We start from the raw sequence: 27,035 nt of genomic DNA, 5'->3' as shown, positions 1-27,035 counted from the left end.
TGCAGTACTAGACATCTGCACTTGAATGTCTAATAGGCATCTCAAATTTAATTTGTCCAAAATCAAATTATAATTTTTCCCCTAAATCGGTCTTTTTTGACATTTACTATCTCAGTTCTTGCTAATTTCATCCTTTCAGTCTCCTAAGCCAAATGCCTTGGAGTCAGCTTGCACTCTTCTTTATCTTAGGCTTCACTTTGTATTCATCAGCAAAGCTTTTTTGCTCTACCTTCAACACTTATTCATAGTACTTCTCACTACCACTATTCCTGTCCCCCTGGCCCAAGCTCCTCTTATCTCTTGCCAAGATTACTGCAACATCCTCCTGTTTGGGGTTAAATGCATCTCCCAAAAAGGTATGTTGAAGTCCTAACCTCTAGTACCTCAGAATGTTACCTTAGTTGGAAATAGGCATCATTGCGGATATCATTAGATAAGTTATGATGAGGTCATACTGGAATATGATGGACCCTTAATCCCATATAACCGGTGTCCTTATTGGTTATATGAGAATCATATAAGAGAGGAGAGAATCACAGAGAGGAGATTCCCATGTAAAGATAGATACACAGGGAGAAAGCTACATGACAACACGGGCACAGATGGAAGTGCTGCAGCTGCAAGCCAAAGAATTCCAAGGATCAACAACCAACAGGAAGAGGCAAAGGTAGATTCTACCCAGATAATCAGAGGAAGCATGGCCCTTGATTTCAGACTTCTAGCTTACAGATCAGTGAGACAATGAATTTCTATCGTTTTAAAGCCACCTCATTCATGGTATTTATTTACGGTCCAAAAAAACTGATATACCTCCTAACTGGTTTCCTAGTTTCTACCCTTGATTACCCACTGCCTAGTTTTAACACAGCAGCCAGAATGATCCTGCTAATAAACCTCTGAGTCAGATCATGTCTTTCATCTGTTTAAACCCTGCAATAGCTCCACTTTTCATTCAGAGTAAAAGCATTACAAAGGTCTCTAAGTCCCTATAAATCTCTTCCCCTTTTATGAATCTGGTTCCTTCTATTACTCCCCTCCCTTCACTCTACTCCAGCCACACTTGACCTACTTTGCTGCCCCTCAAACTTCCACACAGCTTCCATCAAGTCTTCTCATTTGACGTTCTCTGTTATTACAATAGCAGAGAGTTTGACCCAGTGCATACAGGCTGGAACTGGTGGTGAACAGTTTTACAAACTGCCCACTTGAAAAAGCCATATAGTTTAATGGCTAAGTAAATAAGACTTAGGATGTCCGAAAGAGCTAAGTTAAATCATCAAATTACTTAATGGTAAAAAAATGAAGATGACCTATCTGATTTTTACTTTAAAAAGAATCACTGCCCACCCCCAACCCTGGACCTGTTTCCTCATCTATAAAGTGAGAAAATAAAAGTTAACTGCACTCTTAAATTAAATGATGCACGCAAGGTGCTTGCCACATAGCAAGCATTTGGTAAATATCAGCTATTATTATTACTAATCAATGAAATTTAAAAGAAGTTTAATTATGAGTACTGAGAAACCAAGAATAATTATTTTGAGGTCTACTGAAGAATAAGCTAGGCTAGCATTTAAAGGGACACATTTTCCTTCAGGACAAGTGTGGGCTTAAAAATTTCCTTTTTTAAAAAAGATTTTATCTACTTATTTGAGAGAGAGGGTGAGAGCAAGAGAGAGAGAATGAATCGAGAGAGAGGCAGAGAGAGGGGCAGAGAGAGAAGCAGACTCCCTCCCAGGACCCCAGGACCATGACCTGAGCCAAAGGCAAACATTTAACTGACTGAGCCACCCAGGCACCCCAGGCTTCAAAACTTAACAAAATTCATATCATACATTTGTGGAATCCTAGGATTTTACCAGGTACAGATAGAAAATGATGTTGTTTGTTTAGGTCTTTCTCAGCACTGACACTTTCTGTGTACAAATTATGTATTCATCATAGCACCCGTGAACTGGTACAATCCTGGGTCCTGCAATGAGCTTGGTTCAAGGCCAGAGTTCCCCAGAAAGTATTGCCACCCCTAAACACCTCCTCAAATAAACCCAGCTCTGCACCCCCCACACACAGAAACACCCCAATATCAGGATTGATTTACCTTTTGAACAATGAAAAATTTTTTACCTTTTTCTCAAAAACTATCAAACTCACAAAAGAAAACCTTTAATCTATAAAAAATATATATATATACCAGTCTCATAGTTCCAAAGGGAGGGTGATCTATTAGGACAAAATCACTGACAGGGTAGTTGTGGCAATTTCCACCTCCGTGAAAATGTGAGAAAATTGCAAGAACCTCAAGAAGGTTTGTGCTACTACCTAGGGCAGAAAGGTAGAATTAGAAGATGTAGCCCACAGACTACATCTTCTAATTCTAAAAGTAAAGTAAGCAGACATAAGATAAATGAAATGGATACCAGGATACCCTTCTGATGTTGCAAAAGATGGATGGAAGCTCATTTGAATGTTTTGTTAGATTTCAAAAAATAAGACAGTATTTTATTTTCCGAATTTTGTATGGTCTTTGATGAGAGTACGCCCTCTGGTGGCTATAGTCATGATTTGCAAGTGAATGGACCCCTTGAGTGACTTCAACTTCTCTAGAAGTGAAAAAAGGAAAATGATCTGATTTTAACTTAAAGAAAAAAAATCACCTGCCCTTCAAAAGCTTATATCATCGAGTTCAATTTATTTTAATAATTCTCTTTTTTCAACATAAGGGAAATATACCCAGTGTTCACTTTGTCTTTGAGTGAGGAGTTCATGTTTACTTTCTTCTTTTCTCTAATAAGCATGCATTACCTTTCATTTTCAAATTTTTTATTTGGAACTATTATAATCAGATAGAAAACTGTGAGTACCTGTGTATATTCCACTCAGGCCTCTAGGAATTTTATAATATTTTTCCATATTTGTTTCAGAATTTCTAATTATTTTTATTTTGAAACTTACATGAAAAGTGACGGATACAATTCAGAGCTTTATTTCCAGTTGCTGATTTGATGTCACAGATACTTTAGTACTTAATAGAAGCAAAGACATTTTCCTACATAATCACAATTTAATAATGAAAATTTTCAGACCTCAAGTTCCACTGATTGTCTCAATAATTTCCCCATGGTAGCTCTGATAACCCATACCAGACTCCTCCCCTCCTGCCTCCATGTAGAGCATAGCCTTGCTTACTTTGTTCAGGATCAGAAACCTGGCACACCTCTCAAAGATGCTCTCCTCATCCAGCTTGGGCTCATATTCCCTCACCAAGGCTTTTCCTGAGTAGATGCCCTGCTCACACTGTTCAGGATCTGACACACCACACCATGCCACTCACATGTATGGATTCCCTCCTTACATTGATCCAGCTATGATTCCCCATGCCAAGCTGCCCACACAAAAGAAGAATATCTTAACCTTGTTTAAGCTCGGTTACGAGTTGAATTATGTAGCCACCCTCCCACAAAAGATATGTTGAAGTCCTAACCCATAGAACCTCAGTATGTTGCAGATGTAACTAGTTAAGGTGAAATCATACTTGAGTAGGATGGGTGCCTAATGCAATATAACTGGTGTTCTTATAAGAAGATGGCCATATGAAAACGGAGACGTACCGAGAGGGTATCATATGACAATGAAGGCAGGAATTGTGCACTTGAAAGCCAAGGAATACTAAAGATGGGTGGCAAATCACTAGAAGCTAGGATGAGGCAAAGAAGGGGAGAGCACAGCCTTGATACCTTGATACCTTAATTTCAGACTTCCTGTCTCCAGAACTGAGAATAAATTTCTGTTATTTGAAGCCATCCAGGTGTGGTACTTTAAGGATGCCCAGAAAACTAACACAGATTTTGGCATTGGGAAGTGGGGGTACTATAAGGCTGTAACAAATACCTAACAGTGAGACTTTGAAATTGGTCATAGGTAAGGGCTGTAAGAATTTTGAGGTTCATGATAGAAGAAATCTAGATTGCTTTGAGGAGAATATTGCTTGAAATATGAACGTTAAAGGTGCTTTTGATGAGGTCCCAGACAGAGATAGCAAACAATTTGTTGGACACCAGAAAAAAAAAAAACTGATCCTTATTGTAAAGTGGCAGAAAACTTGGCCAAATTATTTTCTACTATTGGGAGGAAAATGGAACTTGTAAGTGACGAACTTGGCTAAGGAAACTTCCAGGCAAAGCATGGAAAGCACAACCTGGTTTCTCCTTACTGCTTGTAGTAAGGTGATAGAAGAAAGAGATAAAGAACGAATTGTTAAGCAAAAAGGAACCAGAATGTAAGGATTTGGAATATTCTCAGTCTAATCACATTGCAAAAACTGGGAAAGTATGCTCTGGAGAGAACAAAAAGGTATAGCTGGACATTCTCTGACTAAGAGATTATGAGTGTGACTCAAGGATCCAATCAACCATCTCAGCAGATGCTAAGAATAGAGATACAGTTATCCAGTTAAGATCTGAGGAGGGGGGATCCCTGGGTGGCGCAGCAGTTTGGCGCCTGCCTTTGGCCCAGGGCGTGATCCTGGAGCCCCGGAATCGAATCCCACGTCGGGCTCCCGGTGCATGGAGCCTGCTTCTCTCTCTGCCTGTGTCTCTGTCTCTCTCTCTCTCTGTGACTATCATTAAAAAAAAAAAAAAAAAAAAGATCTGAGGAGGGATGCCTGGGCGGCTCAGGGTGTGATCTCTGGATCCTGGGATCGAGTCCTGCATCAGGCTCTCCGCAGGGAGTCTGCTTCTCCCTCTCCTTATGTCTCTGCCTCTCTTTGTGTCTCTCATGAATAAATAAATAAAATCTTTTAAAAACAAGATCTGTGGAGAACCCTCTTTTCTGATGGCTTGACTTCTGGGAATGCAGGGGAGACTGGCAAAGTTTTTGAGAATTTTCCTCCTCACAAACACAACCAGCATGGACTAGAAGGAACAGAGAGGAACAAAATGAAGAAAGAATGACTGGGAGAGCCACTGATGCAGGCACCTGGGCAAACCCGGCCTCGTGAGTTCCAGAGAGCAGAGTCGCCACTTCCTTCTAGAGGGCAGAGCCACTGCCCAGGAATGAGAGGGTAGAGCCACCATCTAAGATAAAGGGGGTGGAGCTACTACTCAGGACAAGGCAAAGGGGGTGGCCACGGTGTGGGGGGAGGGAATAATGGGACTGGTCATGTCCTGGGTTCAGAGATCTGAGCTCCCTTCTGGGTTCAGGGACTGGGGCCTCTTCCCAGGGCTAAGAAGTTCAGGTCACCATCTTGTTTCCAGAGGGAGGAGCCACCTCCTCAGCTATAGAGGGTAGGGTAGGTGCCCAAGACTAAGGGGGTGGGACCTCCACCCAGGGACCAGTCGGTAAGGCTATTGTCCAGGGGTGAGGGTCAGGGAGGCCACCTAGAGCCAGGGGCCAATCCATCTCTTCTTTCCAGATGGTGGGCTACCACTAAGAGCTGAGGACATGGATCCAATGAACAGAACCGAGAGAATTACTCTAAAACTAGAAACCCTAATGGAATTACTCTGTTGTGTTGTAAATTGCTTTAAGCCAGTGACACTTCTTTTCCTTCCAATTTCTCCCTTTTCGGATGGAAATATTTGTCCTATAACTGTCCCATGTCTCTTGGAAGCAGATAACTTGTTTTCTAGGTTTCACAGATCCACAGATGGAAAGGAATTTGCCCCAGGATGAATCATACCCTGAGTCTTACCCATACCTAATTTAAATATTTAGATGAGATCTTGGACTTAGCCTTGATGCTGAAATGGGTTAAGACTTCTGAGGCTATTGGAATGGGGAAAATTGCATGTGGGAAGGCCATGAATTTGGGGGGAAGGGGCAAAGGGCAAACTATTACTGGTTGAATCATGTCCCCAGAAAAGGATATATTGAAGTCCTCACCCACAGTGTCTCAGAATGTGACCTGATTTGGAAACAAGGTCATTGTAGATATAATTAGCTATGTTAAAATGAGATCATACTGGAGTAGCATGGGCCCCTAATCCAATATGACTGGCTCCTTAATAAGATGACCAGGAGAATTCCATGTGACAATGAAAGCAGAAATTGGAGTTATGCAGCTGCAAGCCACAGAACCAAAGACTGCCTGCAAACCACCAGAAGCTAGGAAGAGTCAAGGAAGGACTCCTCTACAGGCTTCAGAAGGAGCATGGCCGTGCCAACACCTTGGAGATAGTGGCATCTGTGCTCCTTCCCCATGAACCTGGGTGGACTTTTGTAACTGCCTCAACCAATAAAATGTGGTGAAAATGATGCTGCACGACTTCTGGGGCTAGCATATAAAAGGCAACATAACGTTCACCTGGTGCATGCTCAAATCTCTCTCTCTCTCTCTCTCTCTCTCTCTCTGTGTGTGTGTGTGTGTGTGTGTGTGTGTGTGTGTGCCCTTGGAAAGCAGATACTGTGTTGTGAGGAAGCCCAGTTAATATGGAAAGACCAGTTGTGGGTATTCTGGCTAACAGCCCCAGATAGGCTGCTAACCAGTATTTAGCATCAATTGTCACACATGTGAGTGAACAGAGCTTCAAGATGATTCCAGGCTCTACCTGCAAGTCTTCCAACTGAAACCCCAGACATCATGGAACAGAGACAAACTATACCTTCTGATGCCCTGTCTGAAACAGAAGCCAAGGAAGTAATAAATGGTTTTGTATTGTTTTAAGCCCCTAAGTGGAGGGGTAACTTGTTACCCAGTATAGGTAACTAATGCAGATTGTTCATAGTTGATAGTTCTCTGGCATAACAAGAAGCTACTTCTGGATATAATCGTAAATGACAAATCCAGAACTTTGGAGCTGACGCTATAATTGGATAAAACTTTTAGGGTCTTGGGAGAGGTAAGTATATTATGCTTATAGAGGAACATGAACCATAGGGACCAGAGGTGGACTGTGCTACATTGTTAGATTAATCACCTTCAATTAAAACACTTCTCTATATCCATGCCCTTGGTTAATCTTCTCCTAGGCTTTGACCAATGTGATTCAAAATCTTAAAAGTACCTGTACTTTGGGGCTTGTCCTTTCTCAATGCTGGGAACCCTAAGACCACTGTGTGTAGAAGCATGGGCTTACCTGCTAGAGGATTAAAAAAAAAAAACTCATGAAGAGAGAGCCTGATTATCCCAGTCATTCCAACTGAGGCCCCAGAATTAACCAGGCAAAAAAGGAGCATAGTTATGCAAGGCAGTGGTGACAACATAAGCAAAGGCAGAGTTATGAACTAGCCAGCTGCATGCAGAGGAGCAACTAAAAGCAATTCTGTATTACTGTAGTGTCAAGTTTTAGAGGTGTTATTGTGACAGTGTCTTGGAAGATCAGGCCACAAAGATATTTTATACTTTGCTTTCATTCTTCCTGAGCGTCATTAGGAGTTTTAAGCATGGGAGAGACATGATCACTTTGCAATTCAGAAAGATCATTCTTATGGCAAAATGAAAGATGGGTTGGAGAGGTGAAAGATGGAAGAGATACAATAGTGTGGCTATGATAATAGTGAGGACAAGACATGATGAGTGGCTTAATTGGGGCAGTTGTAGAAGAAATGGCAAGAAGGAGAGAGATATGGGAAATATTTAGGAGGCAAAAACAGTAGGACTCTGGGATAGATTGAATGTCAATGTTACAGGGAAATAGAGGCTTCTAGGTTATTAGCTTGGATAAAAGTGGTACCAGTCACTGAAAGAGGAAATACAGGAAGAATAGTGAGGCCTTTGTTTTGTTCTGTTTCACTGAGGGGAGGTTGAGTTGAATTTTGAGTATGTCGATTTCAGTTGCTTGTCAGACATCCACATTGAGATGTTTGGCTTGTGGTAGAGTGTATCACCAGGCTAGAGTGTTAAATGTGGGAGTTATAATTATATATGTGGAATTAAAACAAGAACACATGCAAGTGTGCAGTGCATTGATTAAGAATACAGCTTTTGGGGGCACCTGGTGGCTCAGTGGTTGAGCAACTGCCTTCGGCTCAGGTCATGATCCCAGGGTCCTGGGATCGAGTCCCACATCAGGTTCCTCACAGGGAGCCTGCTTCTCCCCCTGCCTATGTTTCTGCCTCTTTCTGTGTGTCTCTCATGAATAAATAAAATCTTAAAAAAAAAGAATACAGCTTTTGGAGGGAGCCTGGGAAGATGACAGAGTAGGAGGAAACTAAATTCACCTCATCCCATGGATACACCTAGATTACAGCCACATCTGTACAACTGACTCAGAAAACAACCTGGACTGGCAGAACAGACTCTCCACAGTCAATCATAAAGAAGAGGCCATACCAGGATTGCGGGAGGGGCAGAGACCCAGCTGGAAATGAAACTCTTAGGGAGACAAACCACAAATTGGAGGGACACCACAATCATGGAGACGGGAAAGAACAGACCCCACACCAGGCATCCCACACATGGAGGAACTATACTGGGAAGACAAGTCCCCAGTAACATTTGGCTTTGAAAACCAGTCTGGCTTAACTTCACTAGTTTGTACAGCCAGCAGGACTTAACTCTGGGTACCTTAAAAATCAGCAGCCTTGGCTCTGGGACAGCCAGACAGTGATAGGAAACTAAGTCCTCACCCTTAAAGAGACAGCATAACAAACAACCCGTCAGAGATACAGCATAGAAGAAGCAGTTTCAAAAGTATCTGGAGTCTATGGGAAGGAGATTTATTTACTAATTCCAGAACAGGTGCTGGAGGGGCTGGTATAATTAGGAGACTCCTTTAAGAGCAAGAGTTGAAGGGCAACATTTCTCTCCCCGCTCCTCCCAGCCTAGACCCAGACAACTATGAGAACCAACATGAACACTCTCCACCTAATTTATCAACCCCAAAATGCAAACCCCACCCATGCATTTTCCCAAGGATTCTCCCCATCCAAACTGCCCTACTCAGCAGGAATCCCTCCAAACTGGAGTCTCATTGTACAAGCAGCTATGACAGTGACCAGCACCACTTCAAAGTAACTCCTGCCCTGGGGAGAGGGGAAGATAACTACACATACCAGTTCAACTGCAACCCCACCAGTGGGCTGAGGGCAGACATCTGATCTGACTGCTGGCCCCCCACCAACAAAAACCTCAGAGTGGGCAGCACAAAGAGAAAGGCCTGTACTTTGGGGTCACTGTAAACCCAACAGCAGACTGGAGGCAGAATTCTGGTCTGACTGCAGGCCACACTTACCAACAAAAGCCACTCAGGGGTCAACACAGGGAGAGTGCCCTGCAGTTTGGTGCCACCACAGCCACTGAAAATGGGCTGTGGGCAGGCATCTGGCCTGATTCAACTATAAGCCCAAAGCAACCTGAAACTGGCCCCTTAAGAGCACGGGGACAACACCCTGCCCAAAGTGGACCAAGTGGACCGTTGCAGTTGACCAGAATAAAGGCAAAGGCAGTTCAGCCACAAGAGTAGGGTGCATGCAACACACATAGGAGAGACCCCTAAAGCACCTGGTCCAGGTGAACAGGGGACACTGCACTATAGAGCACTAAAGGATCTCTTCATAAAGACACTACTCTCAAGCTCAGGATTCATAGCTGATTTTCCTAATACATAGAAACAAACACAGAGTGGCACCTGGGTGGCTCAGTCAATTAAACAACTGCCTTTGGCTCAGGTCATGATTCCAGGGTCCTGGGATTGAGCCCCATGTGGGGCTCCCTGCTCAATGGGGAGGCTGCTTCTTCCTCTACCTCTGTGTGCCACTCCCCCTGCTTGTTCTCTCCCCCCACTTTGAAATAAATAAATAAAATGTTTTTTAAAAAAGAAAAAAACAGTTGGACAAAATGAGGACACAAAAGAATATGTCCAAAATAAAAGAACAGGAAAAAATCACAGCAAAAGAGCCAAATAGAACAGAAATAAACAATATGCCTGATAGAGAATTCAAAGTAATGGTCATAAAGACACTTAATGGATTTGGGAAAAGAGTGGAGGATCTGAGAGAGACCTTAGACAAAGAGAAAATATAAAAAAGAACCAATCAGAGATTAGGAACTCAATAGCTGATATTAAAAATACATTAGGAGTACTCAAATACATAAAACAACTATTAACAGACATAAGGAAGGAATCAATAGTAATACAATAATAGTAGAGGACTTTAACACCCCACCTACACCACTGAATAGATCATCCAAATAGAAAATCAACAAGGAAACAGTGACTTTGCATGACACATTGGGCCAGATGGATTTAACAGATATATTCATAACACTCCATCCAAAACCAGCAGAATCCATATTGTTTTCAAGTACACATGGAATGTCCTCCAGAATAGACCACAGGTTAGGCCAAAAACAAGCCTCAACAAATTCAAAAAGACTGAAATCATATTGTGCATCTTTTCCAACCATAAGAATATGAAGCTAGAAATCAACCACAAGAAAAAAATCTGGAAAAAGCACACGAATACATGGGGGTTAAATAACATGCTCATAAACAATAAACGGGTCAACCAAGAAATCAAAGAGAAAATTAAAAGAATACATGGAGACAAATGAAAATGAAACAATAATAGTCCAAAATCTTGAGGGTGCAACAAAAGCTGTTCTAAGAGGGACTGTTACAGCAATACAAGCCTATCTAAAGAAGCAAGAAAAATCTCAATTTAACCTTGCACTGAAAGGAGCTAGAAAAAGAAAAACAAATAAAGCCTAAAGCCAGTGGAAGGAAAGAATAATAAAAATTAGATCAGAAATAAATGATATAGAGACTAAAAAAAATAATAGATCAATGAAACCAAGAGGTAGTTCTATGAAAAAAGTCAACAAAATTGATAAACCTTTAGTCAGACTCATCAGAGAGAGATAGAGGACACAAATAAATAAATCAGAAATGAGGGTGGAGAAATAACAACTGACACCAAAGAAATACAAAGGATCATGAGAATTTTATGAAAAAATATATGCCAAAAATTGGACGACCCAGAATAGATAAATTTCTAGAAACATATAATCTTCCAAAATGGAAACAGGAAAAGATAGTAAATGTGAACAGACTTATTACTAGCAAGGAAATTTAATCAGTTTGGTAGTATTCACCTCTGAAGCCCTTTGGTCTTGGACTTTTGTTTGTCAGAAGTTTTTTGATTACTATGTTCTATAGTAAAGAAAAGGAAAAGAAAAGAAAAGAAAAGAAAAGAAAAGAAAAGAAAAGAAAAGAAAAGAAAATACAGCTTTTGGAGTCAGTTAACTTGGGTTCATATCTCAGCTGTGTCACATAGTAGCCACTGCCATTGCAAGCAATGTCTGCATCTGTAGAGATGGAGCAAACATAGATAAGGTGTTGTGAGGCTTAAAAGAGATGAGTGTTGAGCATAGTGTCTGAAATTAGTAAATTCCCAATAAATACTAGTTATTGTTACTAAATGGCCAAAAGAACAAAAAAATGGACCAAATACATGGAGACAGCAAATGGCCAACAAGCATATGAAAAGCTGTTCAACATCACTAATCATCAGAGAAATACAAATCAAAACCACAATGAGGTATCACCTTACACCATTAGGAGAGCCACTATCCAAAAAATGAGGAGAAAAAACAAATATAAAATAACAGTGAGGGGGCACCTGGGTGGTTCAGTGGTTGAGCATCTGCCTTTGGCTCAGGGCCTGATCCTGGGGTCCTGGGATCAAGTCCTGCATCGGGCTCCCTGCGGGGAGTTGGCTTCTCCCTCTGCCTATGTCTCTACCCCTCTCTATGTCTCTCATGAATAAATAAATAAAATCATTAAAAAAAAACAGTAAGGACATGAAGAAAATAGAGCCCTTGTGTACTACTGGTGAGACTGCAAAATGGTGTGATCACTATGGAAAACAGTACAGAGGTGCCTCAAAAATCAGAAATAGAATTATACGATCCAGCAATTTCACTTCTGAGTATATAGCCAAAAAACTTTGAAGTAGGGTCTCAAAGAGATATTTGCACACTTCTGTCCATAGCAGCACTATTCACAATAGCCAAGAGGTGGAAGCAACCTAAATATTCATTGATGGTTGAGTGGATAAAGAAAATGTGGTGTATACATATAATTTAAAGTCTTAAAAAGCAAAAAAACCCTACTACATGCTACAACATGAACAAATCTTGAGGACATAATGCCAAGTGAATTAAGAGAATCACAAAAAGAAAAATAACATGTGATTCCACTTATATAAATGATCTGAAGTAGTCCAATTCTTAGAAACAGAAAGTAAAATGGTGGTTACCAGGTGCTGGGGGGAAAGAAAGAGGAGTTAAGGGGTATACAGTTTCAGTTTTGGAAAATTTAAAACTTCTGGAGGTCTGTTGCACAACAATGAGATTATACTTAACACTACTGAACTATGCAGTTAAAATGTTAAAATGTAAGTGTACAGTTAAAATGTCATCACAATAAAAAGTAATTTTTTATCACAATAAAGAGATACATAAAACAACACAAAATACAAACTCCTGACACATCAGGTGTGGTCTCAGCCTTTAATGTATTACCATCTAGTAAGCTCCTAAGCAGCAGGAACTGTTTTACTCACTATTGTCTCCTCAGCACTCAGTTCAGTGTCTGTACTAGAGGAGGCACTCAAAAATGTTGGCTAAGCTAATGGGAAGGGAGAAAAAAAGAAACAGGAGAAAGGGAGAGAAAGGGAGGGAGAGGAGGCCAGATGGATGAAGAGCCCAAGTCAGGAAAAAGGAAGACAAGGGAAGAAAGTATTGAACCCTTAAAAAGCTATTGCCCTATGTGGAATCTGGAGAGGTGGTATGCATAGGGCAAGGGCGGGGGGCTTGGTGTCTAAAAAGTCCGCAGAGGTGGAAAGCCGAGCTAAGACAAACTACACAATTACTACTACAATCAACACATGCACGTGTGTTGAACAGAATCATGGCTGGTTGGGGGGTGGCCAGGAAGAATCGTAAAAATTACAGCCAGCGACCCACTGACAAAACTTGATACATTCTGGCTTAGTCTAAATGAGGGGTGCTGGGATCCCTGGGTGGCGCAGCGGTTTGGCGCTCTGCCTTTGGCCCAGGGCGCGATCCTGGAGACCCGGGATCGAATCCCACGTCGGGCTCCCTGCATGGAGCCTGCTTCTCCCTCTGCCTGTGTCTCTGCCTCTCTCTCTCTCTCTCTCTCTCTGTGACTATCATAAATAAATAAAAAATAAATTAAAAAAAATTTAAATGAGGGGTGCTACTTTTAGCGAGAAACGTGATCCGCGCGCGCTCTCACACCACCCTTTCAGACCACTTCCCCAAATTCTGAGGCACTAAAACCTGCGCATGCGCCGAAGGTTCGAGGCAGCAAGGCAGCCGCAGTGGCAAGCCGTCCCGGCTCCCTTTCACCTCCCCAGGGGCTACGCGAGTTGATGACGTCAGCTCTCCAGCGCAGAATGCGTCACAGCGAGGGGCGTGGCCTAGAGGACGCGTTACTCTGGCGACCACCGTCTTGGCGGCCCAAACTTGATCAAAGCGTAGAGCGGGAAAGGTGTACTTGAAGAAGACAAACGAAGAGGGGCTCGCAGCTCTAGCCCCCGGCACCCTGGGGGCTGATGGGTGCCCATGGATCTGTACCTCAGCAACTGCTATAAGGCTGCTGAAGCCGCTGCCACTAAGGCGGCCGCCAGCAGGCTAACTGCCGACAGAGAGCAGTGCGACACCGTGAGTGGTGGCCAGCCTGTAGTCACCCTCCTCCTAGCTCCAGGGCAGGATCTCGGGAAGGCGGCGGACGGAAGGGGCGGAGAGCTCATCGGAGCGGGGGTGAAAGAGGCGGGTGCTTGACGACTCCGCTTCAGGCTCCCGGGCCCGGCAGCCCATAGCGAGAGCTTGCCTGTGGCCGGGACCGACCAGCCTCGGGTGGAGCCCAGAGATCGGGCTGGTAACCCGGGGAAGCTGGGAGGCCTTCCAGGTTGTCAGCAGGGCGAGCTCTTTCAACCCCGAGTGTAGGATTCTTTGGTTTATTCGGAGGTATTAGCCCATTTTAATGTGAGTAGATCGATCTCAACTAAAAGAACAGTTCTTAAAAATAGTCTTTCTCATTGTATCTGACAGGGCTCACACAAGAAAACCATTCCAGAGGTCGGAGCAGCTAATCTTTTGGATCTTCCTCTTGGGGTCAAGCTGCCTATTATCCCAGGAAGCAACAATGTGTTCTATACTACAAATCTAAGTGAAAAGGTAAACTGAGTTTTAATGGTGCTTAAGTTATTTTCTTTACCCTTTTCAGCTTGCTATTAAACTCGAAACACTGCGACGATCTTGCTTTGAGTCAACTTCAATTTCACATACCACGTGAAGTTAAATGAATTGATTAGTGTCTGAACTTCACTTTAATGATGGAAAACCTCATGTTGCCCCCAGCAATCCAATTCAGCCTTATCTCCAACCCAGAGCTTCAGTTTCCAAAGGTTGGGTGGGGTCTTTTCTGCCTACCTACACTTATCTTGCTAATTCTTACTTCAGTGCCTTTGTCTGTCTGGCTTCCACAACCTGGCATGCACTCTCCTCCCCTTCCTGACCTCCAATTTGAGCCATTTTTTAAGAGCTACTATGCAAAGCCTTTCCCAACTGTCACAACACCTATCTCATCTTTCCTTGGAACTTACATGCCCTTGGTCTGCACCATGTTACCCAGCACTGTTGGTGATACAGTGTGCTGCACTCACATTATTTATCACACACTTTAAGTCCTCTGCCTGATACCCACCCCCTGGTCCATAATTTAGGCCAAGTCTGAAGGAGGTTCAGAACTTTCTAGTTGAGAATGTGCTTGATTACAATAGCAAAAGATTCTACAGGAATAATTCTGACATCCTTACCCTTCCACTATCCAGCACATCATCAAGGATGACTGGGGGCTTCTTGGTATTTCTGATACTTCTCTAATATACAACAATTTTTCAGGGTTTTTTGCTGGAAAACATAGTTTCTCTTTTGAAAACGCATAGTGTTCTACTAAATATAAAATATATGCCCACCTCACAGAAATTGACTGAGTCACACTCCCACAAATTAACTTTCCTGAAAAATACTCAAAACCTATTTCATTGCAAGTAATAACACTGCTTTCTGCTTTGTAACTGTACCCTATTGTTTTTTTCCTCGAATAGCGAGGGGAATATTAAAAAAGAAAACCATAGCTGGGGGCACCACAATGCCAGATTTCAGGTTGTACTACAAAGCTGTGGTCATCAAGACAGTGTGGTACTGGCACAAAAACAGACACATAGATCAATGGAACAGAATAGAGAACCCAGAAGTGGGCCCTCAACTTTATGATCAACTAATATTTGACAAAGGAGGAAAGACTATCCTCAAATATCTTCTATTTGCTATAATTCTATTCTGTCCTGTTGTCTACTTATTAACTACTTATTTCCAGTTTTTTTCTATACTAAATTATAATGATTATCTCTATACTTTATTATATTGATTACCCCAAAGTATATGCACTTAATCATGATCAGGCACTACATTCAGCTCCCCTGAAGACTACCTTTTAGCAGGATCTCCTCAAGGAAGTAAGACTTTATATTTACACCTTTAGGTGTTGTGTTTTCGTAACTCATTTTACCCTCATGACCACCTTGTAAAGGTAAAGCTATGATTTATCTAAGGTCACAAGGAGATGGTAGCAGAGTTCAGACCATAACCACTGTCTCCTGACAGGCCACACTCCATCACCTGCCCTTACTGCTTCCACAACTGCAGACCACTTTAGCAGATCACTACAGCAACAGGAAATTTAAAGGTCTTTCATGTTATTTTGAATGCAGATAGAATAAAATTATGGTGTTTGTGTTTTTCTCAGTCAGATTAAAATATACCAATGTAACCTACCTGTCTTTAGCTATGCATTAATCCAAACTTGACAACTGAACCTATACCTCAACGTTTTGATACCAAACTTATTCTCAGGTAATTTATTTATAAATGAACTTGTTTATTAGTATACTTATGGTAGCAACTGTTCACAAACTCCTTAAATTGCTTTTATTGAAAGTTAATTGTAAATACTTTGTCAATTAGCTTAGACATTCTGCTTTCATGAAAAGATAACATCTGAAGTAAAAGAACAATTTCCATACTTTTAAAAGTCTCTGCCATAACCTCCCACTGGCACATAGTGATGACATAATAGACTCTTCAGTTCACGAAAACTAATTATTGTAATCAACAATAGAAAGTTTACCCTGGCCTCAACAAATGGATATTTGTCTCTTTCTTGATTGGTCAGTAGCCCAGAGTTGGTCAGCACATGTCTGTTGCCAACAATAGTCAACATCTAAAAGAAGAAGCAATAATCAACCTCCTAATTGCAGCACTGCTTAAGTTGCCATCACTGTTGATCATTTCTCTTCTAGGAAAGATATGGGCTTCCTATCTAGTTCCACTGTAAATTAAATCATTGCCCAGAAGGACATCTTTCTTTGCCTTTTTAAAGTAGCCAGGGAAACCAGTTTCCTGATATAGGTTCATTAAGAAAGACAAGAAGCTGGCATCAAACAGTCATAAATTTATAAAGGAAGCTGCTAAATGGAAAAAAAAGCTAGAACCCTATTACACCTTGTCTTTTCCCCCTGCCCACATATGAAGCATCCTACTTGCCTTCAGGACTCTTAGGACCACACCTCAGTGTTCATAAATTGGACTGACATTCAGGCTACCACCCCCAGCCCAAAGACGGCTTTGGTAGAGGAGCGGGGAAGAGAAATGCACTTCAATTTACCTAAATCAATCCATTTTCCAGATTCCCTCGCTTTAGGTTCTGCTTGCTTGTTTTATTTTTCACTGGCCAACCTATCGGTTTAAACAACTTGAGGTTTAAAGTGAAATTTTATTCATTTTACCTATGTAATACTTTTGAATCTGTGTGTTTGCAGCTTTATCAGCCTTCTTTCGACTTTAACTTGTCTGATCCTTATTGCCGACTTTTGGAAACCAGCTATAAAAGCCTGCATGATCCCCATTTAAAAGCTTACCATAAGCGAAAGGATATCCTAAGGCGATTAAAGACGGGCGGCTACATCACCAGCAATAATAAAGTAGGTTGAAGCCTCCTTCCTGTTGACCAGCAGAAATTTAGGGACATGATAGACACTTGCTCCCATACTTCACTAACCTGCATCAGCTTTGGCTAAATAGTAAAGAATATTTATTAGAAAACTCAATTAATTACTCAGTATTTGGATTTCTAAATAAGACTACTTGTTACTGCTTGACCTTTTTTCTTGGATAACAGCACAAGATCAGCACCAAATGATTCAAATATGTAAAGACAGACATACAAATGTATTTATTCATGTATTTTCTCCCTGGGGTAGTATAGCACTTCTATTCTGGCTCTAAAAGTAATAAAGGCACAGTATACCTATCAAGGAATAGTTCCTATACTTTTGGAGAAGACTAGAGACAAAATGGAAACCTAGCAGAAAAATAGCATGATGAAATAAATTTGGAGGGGTGTTAAATATCACTATTATACTGGTGTTTTAATAACAAATTCATTGGGAATTGTAAATTTTTTATTACAATGTGAACCAGATTATTGAAATAATACTATTTAGATAGAAATTGCTTGGTGATAGAGCAATTTTAGATACCACCTTCCAAACCACTACCAAAATGTGTTTTTATTACCCTTCATCCCAAATTGTTACTAAAAAGAGTCTTCTTATGACACTCTTCTCTGGAAAGGTTTATGATTGTTACAACTTTCTATTTATATCTTTGGTTTTTGGTTTTGCTTTTATAGGTCATATGTACCTTGAAAGAATTGAATAAGTACAGGCAGTATCTGACCACTTTAAAATTAGACTTTGAAAGAAACTATGTAAGAGAACAAGTAAGTTAATACTTAAATTTGTTTTATTTGGGGTCTGTAAGATAGTTTTTATGTAGAATTTGGAAGAAAGGTTTGGTCCTCTGCAGAATATTTATTTATAATAACCTGACCTAGAATTATTGAGGTAACAAATCAAATGATATCTCTAGAGATTTATAAGAGATTAAAAAATGAGACCTTTGCCTTTAATTTACAGAGAGATATTTTCACTTATCTGGAATGGAGCCACACTAGACTTAAATGCAGGCTAATAGAATTAACCATTTGTAAAGTATAGGAGGTTTACCAAGACCTAAACTTGGTAGGCCTTACAAAGGACAGGTTTTTTTTTTAGCCAGTATAAAGGTTTCCATTTTTTCTCTCAGAAAATGATTGAAAAACAAGTAAATAAATTGCACAAAACCAGAAGAGCCTATGACACTTATGGAAATGCTCATTTCCAAGAATGGCTGTTACAGGAAGGTACACAAGCAACTCCAGACCAAGAGCTGATAATAAAGCACAGGTATGACTGAAGTTGATACATATTTCATGGACACACTATAGACCCCAGAAAGCTGTAAAGTACTAGAAAGAGTTGAAAGGAGGAGCCCAAAAAAAGGATTAAACACTATTTAACTCCCTATAGTTTTCAATGTGGAGAAAAAGGAAAGTTGATTAAGAGGTACCAGGGCTTGGGAGGAGAGTTTCTACCTGGGAAACTGGACTCACTAGAAGTGAGGGTAGGCCAAACTGAATTTGAAGAAATCCAAAGTCCAAATCCCTTAGCTTGGGTGGGCAACATCGATAGTAGGAGAGAGAGAGAGGAGAGAGAGAGAGAGAGAGAGAGAGAGAGAGAGAGGTACTTATGTTTCAAAATTAAGTTGAAGTCACTGCAGGTTCAGAAAGGGAGAGTTCCTGTAACTTCACCTGACGCTAATACAAACAGGTGTTGTTCCCAACCAGTCGTGTGTGTTCATTCAGCTACTGCCCACACACATTCACTGTTCCCATTCAGACACCAAGCCCAGGTCCCAGGAAGCAGAGATGAGCTATATAGTTCTCTCTCTTTCTCCTTACCCTACCTCTTCAATTCCATGGGTTCATGTCATAATATGCCAGAATACACACTGATCCACCAGGGTCCCAGACTGGTAGTCCACAGACTTCTGTGTACATGGAAGGTCATTCAAAGACTTGGGAATTACAGAGAGGCCAGTACACATTTATTTGTAAAGGAAATTCAAATCAACTTGTGTTTTGAAGTCAGTCTTTAGGTTGATTTCAGCTGTTTTTGGAAAGTCATGCTCCCAGAACTGCTGAGCTGTATGTCATCTCTGTGTGAAATGCTTTTAATCACTTTGTTCCACATTTTGCCATTGTCCCAACCACAACAACAGACTCGTATAACAGAGTCTGGTAAAATTAGTACAGTCTGGTGTGCTGGCATATCAGGTTAGCTTAAAGGTCCCTGAAAAACTCTACATTTTCTGTATTCAAGAAATAAAAAAGCAACTTGAAAGGTGATTTGGGAACATCAAAATTGATAACACCATCATAAGGGAAGCACCTAATTTACCCTCACTTATATTTGCACTTTTACTCAGATATTTAGATATGATTAGTAGGGAATTAGACAAGGTTGAGCACACGGCAGAAAAGCAGAGCATACTCCGGATGAAGGAAGAAGAACAACAACATCAAGACCACATCAGAAGAAAACTTGGTCTCCGCAGACAAATTGAAGAGGTGAGGAAAACCAAATTTTAAACATTGAAAAGGAAATTACATATGGTTGTTTCACTGATGAACAGTTTTAGCAGTCCCACCATATTACCGAACGCTATTTCAGGTCTGAAAATTAAACCACTATTAAAAATAATAATAATTTTTTTTAAATAATAATAATTTATAGAATAAATCACTATTGATCTTTTATCACTGTTACAGTCGACAAGCTTTTACTTAACATAGTGAAAGTGATACCACAAACTACATATCTGTTGCATTTATGGTAACACCTTGTCTGCTCTTCAAGTTTTAGAAATTAACTCTAGTGAAAAATAATCATGCATGAATTCTCTCATAATCCAATCAAGCCTATTTATTTATCTTCTCTACCAAAATACATTTAAGGGCAAGCGATTACATATGATATATCCTTTAGTTAATTAAGAAAAAACCCTCTCACCAACATCTTTTTAGAGCCATCTTTAAGCAAGGCTTATACATGAATTAAGTTTCCACAGCAAAATAATTTTCTTCCTTTTGTCATCCCATTGCATCCACCAACATATTCCCAATAAAAAGCCATAAAAGTAGCCCATCCTAAGGCCAACATAAGATTTGCCTTATGGTTGACCCAATTTTGGTAAGGCCCTTGACTTGATCTAATTTGCTTGTTGACAAAATAAAGAAAAAAAAAGATAATGAAAGAGAACCCCTGCTAACTACCATAACATTGTGTGCCTTAGGAATGGAAGACAAAAGAAATGTTACTTCTGACAAAGATTGGAGAAGAAGTAAAAAGAGAAGCAAGAATTGAAGAACAACATAAAAAAGCCAGGGAGGAAGCTCACCGGAAGGTAAAGTGAGCTTTTACTGATAACTCGGGCTACTTGGGGAAAAGCTTTTGCCAATTTTGATATTTTTAAGAATGAATTATCAAAAATGGCCTAAGCTCATGAGGATAGCTGTGGATGGAGAGGCCCAACGTGTCTGAACCCGGGCTTCAAAGACTGGTGGGAAATGGGACCAATCTCCAGAAAAAGCACAATGAATTAAATTGTATCTAGTTGTTACCACGTGTTCTTCTTAAAGCTGGACAACAAGTGGGAAGATATCCTTCCTTCCATCCTAGCTTAGTACTTACTCATTGCGACTTCAGAAATCTCAAAATAGGAATGAGGGCGCCCTTCAATTTGAAACCATCAGATTTCAAATATCAGTTTTGCATTTCCAGTGGCAAGCTGCTTTTAAATTTGTAAATGTTAAATATATTTTGTTGTTATTTTAGAAACAAGCACTTCTAGATAAAAGGATCACTTATCATTTACAAAAAATACAAAAAGATGACCTTAAGAAAGACAAACCAGAGGGAAATATATTTGAAAACAAAGGACGGGATGAAAGAGAAGGTGAGAGAGAGACAATAGAAAACAAAGGACGGGATGAAAGAGAAGGTGAGAGAGAGACAATAAATGATAAAGTATCTAAGTAGAAGATACATATCTATATATTTAATATTGGTGGCTTAAAAAAAACCCTCTGTGTTTATGTGGTGAAGTCAGAAGACCCTTGGAAAGGGAAATCCTAGAAGTTCACACTACCTATGTTAAGCACTATGCAAGGTACCTTCCATTTACAGCTCACATTGTAAAGAATACACACACACACACACACACACACACACACACAATATCATGTACATTATAACAAATTTAACACTTCTATAAAGTGGCTCAGTAGACAACATTGCCCATACCACAGGTTTGAAAAGGAGGCGGAGGTGCCTGGGTAGCTCAGTTGGTTAAGTGTCTGACTCTTGATTTTAGCTCAGGTCATGATCTCAGAGTCCTGAGATTGAGCTCCACCTCCGGTTTTGTGCTGGGTGCAGAGCCTTCTTGGGATTCTCACTCTCTTCCTGTCCCTCTCTGCCCCATTCACATGCATGCTCTCTCTAAAAAAATTAACAATTTTAAAAGGGAGCCAATAAGAGGAGACTGTACTAAAAACAGATATGACAAAGAGGGACAAAGATATATGTAAAGTGAGAGACAGAGAAAATGAGCCAGTAAGAGAAAACATTACCAAAAAATCAGACTGAAACAGAAGGAAACAAAGAAAAATATTTTTTAAAAGAACAGGGCAGGGCAGCCCTGGTGGTGCAGCAGTTTAGCGCCACCTGCAGCCCAGGGCACGATCCTGGAGACACGGGATCAAGTCCCATGTCAGGTTCCCTGCATGGAGCCTGCTTCTCCCTCTGCTTGTGTCTCTGCCTGTGTGTGTGTGTGTGTGTGTGTGTGTGTGTGTGTGTATCTCATGAATAAATAAATAAAATCTTTAAAAAGAAAAAAAAGAAAAGAAAAGAAAAAGAAGAACAGGGCAGCCCCGGTGGCTCAGCAGTTTAGCGCCGCCTTTGGCTCGGGGTGTGATTCTGGAGACCTGGGATCCAGCCGCGCGGTGGGCCCCCTGTGTGGAGCCTGCTTCTCCCTCTGCCTGTGTCTCTGCCTCTCTCTCTCTCTCTGTCTCTCTCTCTCTGTGTGTCTCATTAATAAATAAATAAAATCTTTTAAAAAAAAGAACAAATTTTAATTGAGGACTAATAAGAAAAGATTATCCAAACAGAGAGCAAGCTAGCAAGAGAAAGAGAAAAAAAGGTTTTTTTTTAACGGGAGACAAAAGAAGAGTCATTTAAACTATACCAAGCATAAAACAGAAATAAATAAAAAAATAAGACCAAAAAGATTAAAAAGGAAGAGGCAGTGAAAAAAAGATGGTACAAAAAGAAAGAAATGAAGAGAAGAAGAGGGAAAGAATGAATAAGAAAAAAAGAAAACTGAACAGAAGAATCTAGTTATGAAACACACATACACACACGCTGGATAAAGGAGTGGGGGGAAAACAAAGGCAAAGAAATAGGAGACAGAGACTAGAAGAAGTAGAAAGAAAGACAAACAGGCAAAGAAAAAAAGTGAAAGAGAGAAGAAACAAATACAGGGGGAGATAAAGGAACAAAGAGTGAGAAAGGGAGATGGAAAAGAAAGTTTAAAAAGGAGAAGTCAGTAGAACAAAGCCAAATAAAAAGAGAGATTGTGAGAGGGAGAGACAAAGGAGTTTGGAAGAGCGATCTCAAAAGAAGTCAGTTTAGGGGCCCCTGGCTGGCTCTGTCAGGGGAGTACTCAACTTGATCTCAGGGTCATGAGTTCAAGCTCCATGTCAGACCTGGAGCTTACTTAAAAAAAATTTTTTTAAAGAGGTCAGTTTAAAAATACATTAAAATTAGATGGATGGGTCAATCAATGAATTCATACATACATACATACATTCATTCATGTACAGACACATAGCTAAAACTTTTAAAAAGAGAAGCCAGTAGTAAAGTAAAGACAGGACCAAAAAAAAAAAAGAGAAAAAGGAAAAATTAAAGTAGTGAATATAATGAAATTAAAAGAAATGGGGGGAAGTGGAGAGGGGGGTTAGATAAAAGGAAGGAAGGGGCAGGAAGTAAAGAAGTTTATTAAAGGGATAAGTCTGGGTAAAGGAGTAACAGTATGGACATGAGAGACAGAGGATGCTGAAAAGAAGAAGGTAGTGAGAAAATTAAGTACATAATCATGGACAGGGGGATCAATATCTAAACAGAAGAAATTAGTTAAATATAGTAAAATAAAATAGATACATAGAAAAGATTGGACTTTGAATGTACAGTCCACTAAAAAGGAAAAGCAGCATGAAAAAGATTAATAGGAAGATGTTATATGAAGCAGGTGTGACAGCTTAAGAAGGGAGGAAAAGATGGAAGGATGGAATGGAGGGAAGGAGAAAGAAAGCAAAGAATTCTGAAAGGGATGAGGCTAGGAAAATTGGTAAAATAAAAAACAGGATGTGAGAGTAAGGGATACAGGAGTTTTTAATTTTTTTTAAAGATTTTATTTATTTATTTATGAGAGACACACACACAGAGAAGCAGACATAGGCAGAGAGAGAAGCAGGCTCCCCACAGGGAGCCTGATGCCGACAGGATCCCAGACTCCAGGATCATGCCCTGAGCTACCCAGGCTGAGGGACACAGGAGTTTAAAAGCAGGAGCTACTGTGAGAATTAAGTACAGTTGAAGAAGACAGGGAGGAAAAAAAGATCTAAAAAGAAATTACTTAAAAATAGAGTAAAATAAAAACAGGCAAATTGATGAGACAGCTCAGCAGTAGTGGATGGATGGTTGGATAGGTAGACAGACAGGCAGATAGGATTTCAAATAGGATAAACCAGTAGTAATATAGGACAAAAAAGGACATACAAAATGAGAGAGAAGGAAAGAAGTTGTTATAATGAGAGAGAGAGAGGCAGAGAGGGAGCAGAAAGATGCAAAGAAGGAAGAAAAGTTCATACAGGATGAGTCTGTAGGGGAAACGTTACTTAACAGTGGAGGGATGTGAGCGTGGAAGGGAAGACCAGTAAGAAAATCAAGTACAATTGTGTGGTGTGCAAGAGATTTAAAAACTAGAAGGCAGGGGATCCCTGGGTGGCTCAGCGGTTTAGTGCCTGCCTTTGGCCCAGGGCATGATCCTGGAGTCCTGGGATCGAGTCCCGCGTCAGGCTCCCGGCATGGAGCCTGCTTCTCCCTCTGCCTGTGTCTCTGCCTCTCTCTCTCTCTCTCTATGTCTATCATGAATAAATAAATAAATAATAAATAAATAAATAAACTAGAAGGCAGTAAAGGAAGACAATAAAAGACAGAAAGATGATCATAGCTGTATAGACAGCCATCCAGGTGTATAGGTAAGAAAAACTGAGTTTTTAAAAGATTTTATTTATTTGAGAGAGCGAGAGAACATGAGGGGGGGGAGCGGACGCCTCCTCTCCCCCCCCCCCCCACTGAGCAGAGTGGGAGGGCCAAAGGGCTTAATCCCAGGACCCTGAGATCATGACCAGAGCCTCCTGGGACCCTGAGATTATGACCTGCGCCAAAGGCAGATGCTTAACCCACTGAACCACCCACGTGCCCTGCCAAAAATGATTTTTAAATAGGAGAAAGCATCAGTGAAGACAGGACAAAGATCCATAATGAAAAAGATGAGAAAGGGGGAAAAGCTTAAAAAGAGGAGTAGTAAAAAGAGAGTAGAAGAATGGCAGGCAGGAAGGAAAGAGGTAGGAGGGGAAATCAAAGAAAGGAACACAGATGGGGGATAGGGTGAGTGGTGAGCAGATGGGTACAGGTAAGAAAGAAGGAAATAGGAGAAGGCAAGGAAGGATGAAGGAAGCGGGAGGGAGCAGGAGGGAAGGGAGGAAGGAAGAAGGCAGCAGGCAGGCAGGGAAAGAAAAGAGAGAAAAAGAGACAATGAAAGAAACGGAGTGAGGAAAGGTAAAGGGTATCTGGCAGAAAGGGAGGGAGGAGGGAAAAGGAGGAAAGGAGGAATAGGGGATAGAGAGATCTAAAGAGAAGTTAGCTAAACATGAGGGTGCAGGTATGGAGGCAATCAGGTAGATAGGTAGACGGGATCTTCTGAGGAGGACCTCATACAGAAGACAATAATATTAAAAGGTAACAGGAGAGAGTGTGAAAGGGAAAAAAGTTTAAAAGGGGAACCAGTAAAAAAAAAAAGAGTATATGAAGAATAGAAGGGGGCACCTTGGTGGCTCGTGGTTGAGCGTCAGCCTTTGGCTCAGGTCCTGATCTCAGAGTCCTGGGATTGAGTCCTGCTTCTCACTCTGCCTATGTCCCTGCCTCTCTGTGTGTGTCTCTCATGATTAAATAAATAAAATATTTTTAAAAAAAGATCAGAAGGAAGGAGGGAGGAAAGGAGCAGGAAAAAGAAGAAAGGAAAGGAGGGAGGACTAGACAATAGAGGGAAAGCAGGAAGTAGGGGTGGTGAGGGAGGAGGGAAGGCCAAAGTGCAGGCTCACCAGAAGACAAAGCAATCCAGCCGAGAAGAGAGAAATGAGTAGGAAGGAGACATAGAGACAGGAGGTGGAAAGGTAGAAAGGAGAGACGAGGAAGGGAGTGGAGAGAGGGAAAGAAGAAGGCAAGAAAGAAAGAGAAGAATTCTAAACAGGGGTGAGGCTAGGAAAATAACAAAATTTAAGAAAAGATAGAATATTGGAGACACAGAGGAGTTGAAAAGGTGGGGCTAGTAAGAACACAAAGAATAGAATGGAGGACGGGTAGAAAGCAATCTAACAAAAGTCAGATTAAAATTGAGGGATGCCTGGGTGGTTCAGCGGTTGAGCATCTGCCTTCCGCTTAGGGCGTGATCCTGGGTGGGGTGTCCGGGGATCAAGTCCCATATTGGACTCCTTGCAGGGAGCCTGCTTCTCCTTTTGCCTATGTCTCTGCCTCTCTCTGTGTGTCTCTCATGAATAAATAAAAATAAAATCTTTTTAAAAATTGAGATAAAGGGGCACCTGGGTGGCTTAGTTAGGCATCTGCCTTCAGCTCAGGTCATGGTCCCGGGGTCCTGGGATGGAGCCCTGCTCAATGGGGAGTCTGCTTCTCCTTCTCCTTCTGCCCTTCCCTCTGCTTGTGCTCTCTCTTGTGCTCTCTCTCTCTCTCTCTTTCTCTCTCTCCCCCTCTTCTCTTCCTCTCCCTCCCCCTCCCCCTGCCTCTCTCAGATGAAGAAAATCTTTTTAAAAATTGAAATAAAGATGGGAGGATGACAGATAGATGGTAGGTATGTAGGTAGAAGGTAGCTAGATGGATAATAAAAGGTTAAAAGGTGGAAGCCACTAGGAGAGAATATACAGAGAAGGTAGCATGGGAGAAAGAGAGAAGGAAAGGCAAAAGGTTTGGAAGTGGGAAGCCAGTACAAAGAGAGTAAAGGGAGGATGGGAGGAAGAGAGGGGGGAGGGAGGGAAAAGTGGGGTCGAGGGGAGGAGGAAGGGAGGGAGAAATGAAGATAGGAGGGACAGGGAACAGGGTGGGTGGTGGTGAGGAGAGAGACAGAAAAAGAATGTAGAAAGGAGAAGAGAGGAAGAATGAAAGGAAGAGCAGAAGTGGAAAGTAAGGGAGAAAAGACCAGTGTATGAGCGATAAGTCCATAGGGGAAAGTGTTCAATAAAGGAGAGAAGGAGAAATGTGAGAGTGAGAGGGAGGGGCGACTAAGTAAAGCAGGTGCTATTGTGTATGATGAGGGGGAGTTTACAAAGTACAAGTCAAATGTGTGTCCAGTATACTTCAGTAAAAAACATGAAAGTCAATAAAATATACAATATAATAAAGATGGATAGATATATAGGTAGGTAAATGTGGGTGGATGGATGGATGGATGGATGATGGGTGGATAGATATGCATGGATAGAAAGATAGATATCTAGATAGATAGACCTGATTTCAAAAAGGAGAAACCAGTAAAGAGTGCATCAAAGAGAGTTAGAAAGGGAAAGAGATGGGACACTCAGTGGTTGAGCATCTGCCTTTGGCTCAGGGCATGATCCTGGAGTCCCAGGATCCAGTCCCACACTGGGCTCCCTGTGGGGAGAACTGCTTCTCCCTCTGCCTGTGTCTCTGCCTTTCTCTCGGTGTCTCTC

At 41.2% G+C, this 27,035-nt stretch overlaps 1 protein-coding gene across 10 annotated transcripts in view; it reads left to right on the top strand.

Annotated features, from left to right (window-relative positions):
* Window positions 1–13,406: 13,406 nt before the first annotated feature.
* Window positions 13,407–27,035, top strand: part of LOC121483013 (fibrous sheath-interacting protein 2-like) — a 72,143-nt gene continuing 58,514 nt past the window's right edge. For 4 of the 10 annotated variants that reach the window (XM_041741226.1, XM_041741223.1, XM_041741229.1 and 1 more), the window contains exons 1-8: window positions 13,407–13,627; window positions 14,018–14,143; window positions 16,849–17,010; window positions 17,721–17,810; window positions 18,176–18,315; window positions 19,397–19,538; window positions 20,264–20,374; window positions 20,806–20,971. In XM_041741226.1, coding sequence (XP_041597160.1) covers window positions 13,529–13,627; window positions 14,018–14,143; window positions 16,849–17,010; window positions 17,721–17,810; window positions 18,176–18,315; window positions 19,397–19,538; window positions 20,264–20,374; window positions 20,806–20,971 — 1,036 coding nt within the window. In that variant the 5' untranslated portion in view covers window positions 13,407–13,528. Of the gene's footprint in view, window positions 13,628–14,017; window positions 14,144–16,848; window positions 17,011–17,720; window positions 17,811–18,175; window positions 18,316–19,396; window positions 19,539–20,263; window positions 20,375–20,805; window positions 20,972–27,035 lie in introns of those variants that run through there. The other 6 variants (XM_041741230.1, XM_041741228.1, XM_041741224.1 and 3 more) reach the window with 5 other exon arrangements.

Source organism: Vulpes lagopus, chromosome X (genome assembly GCF_018345385.1).
Source record: "Vulpes lagopus strain Blue_001 chromosome X, ASM1834538v1, whole genome shotgun sequence".
Taxonomy (NCBI): Eukaryota; Metazoa; Chordata; class Mammalia; order Carnivora; family Canidae; genus Vulpes; species Vulpes lagopus.
This window is presented reverse-complemented; position numbering and strand designations above follow the sequence as displayed.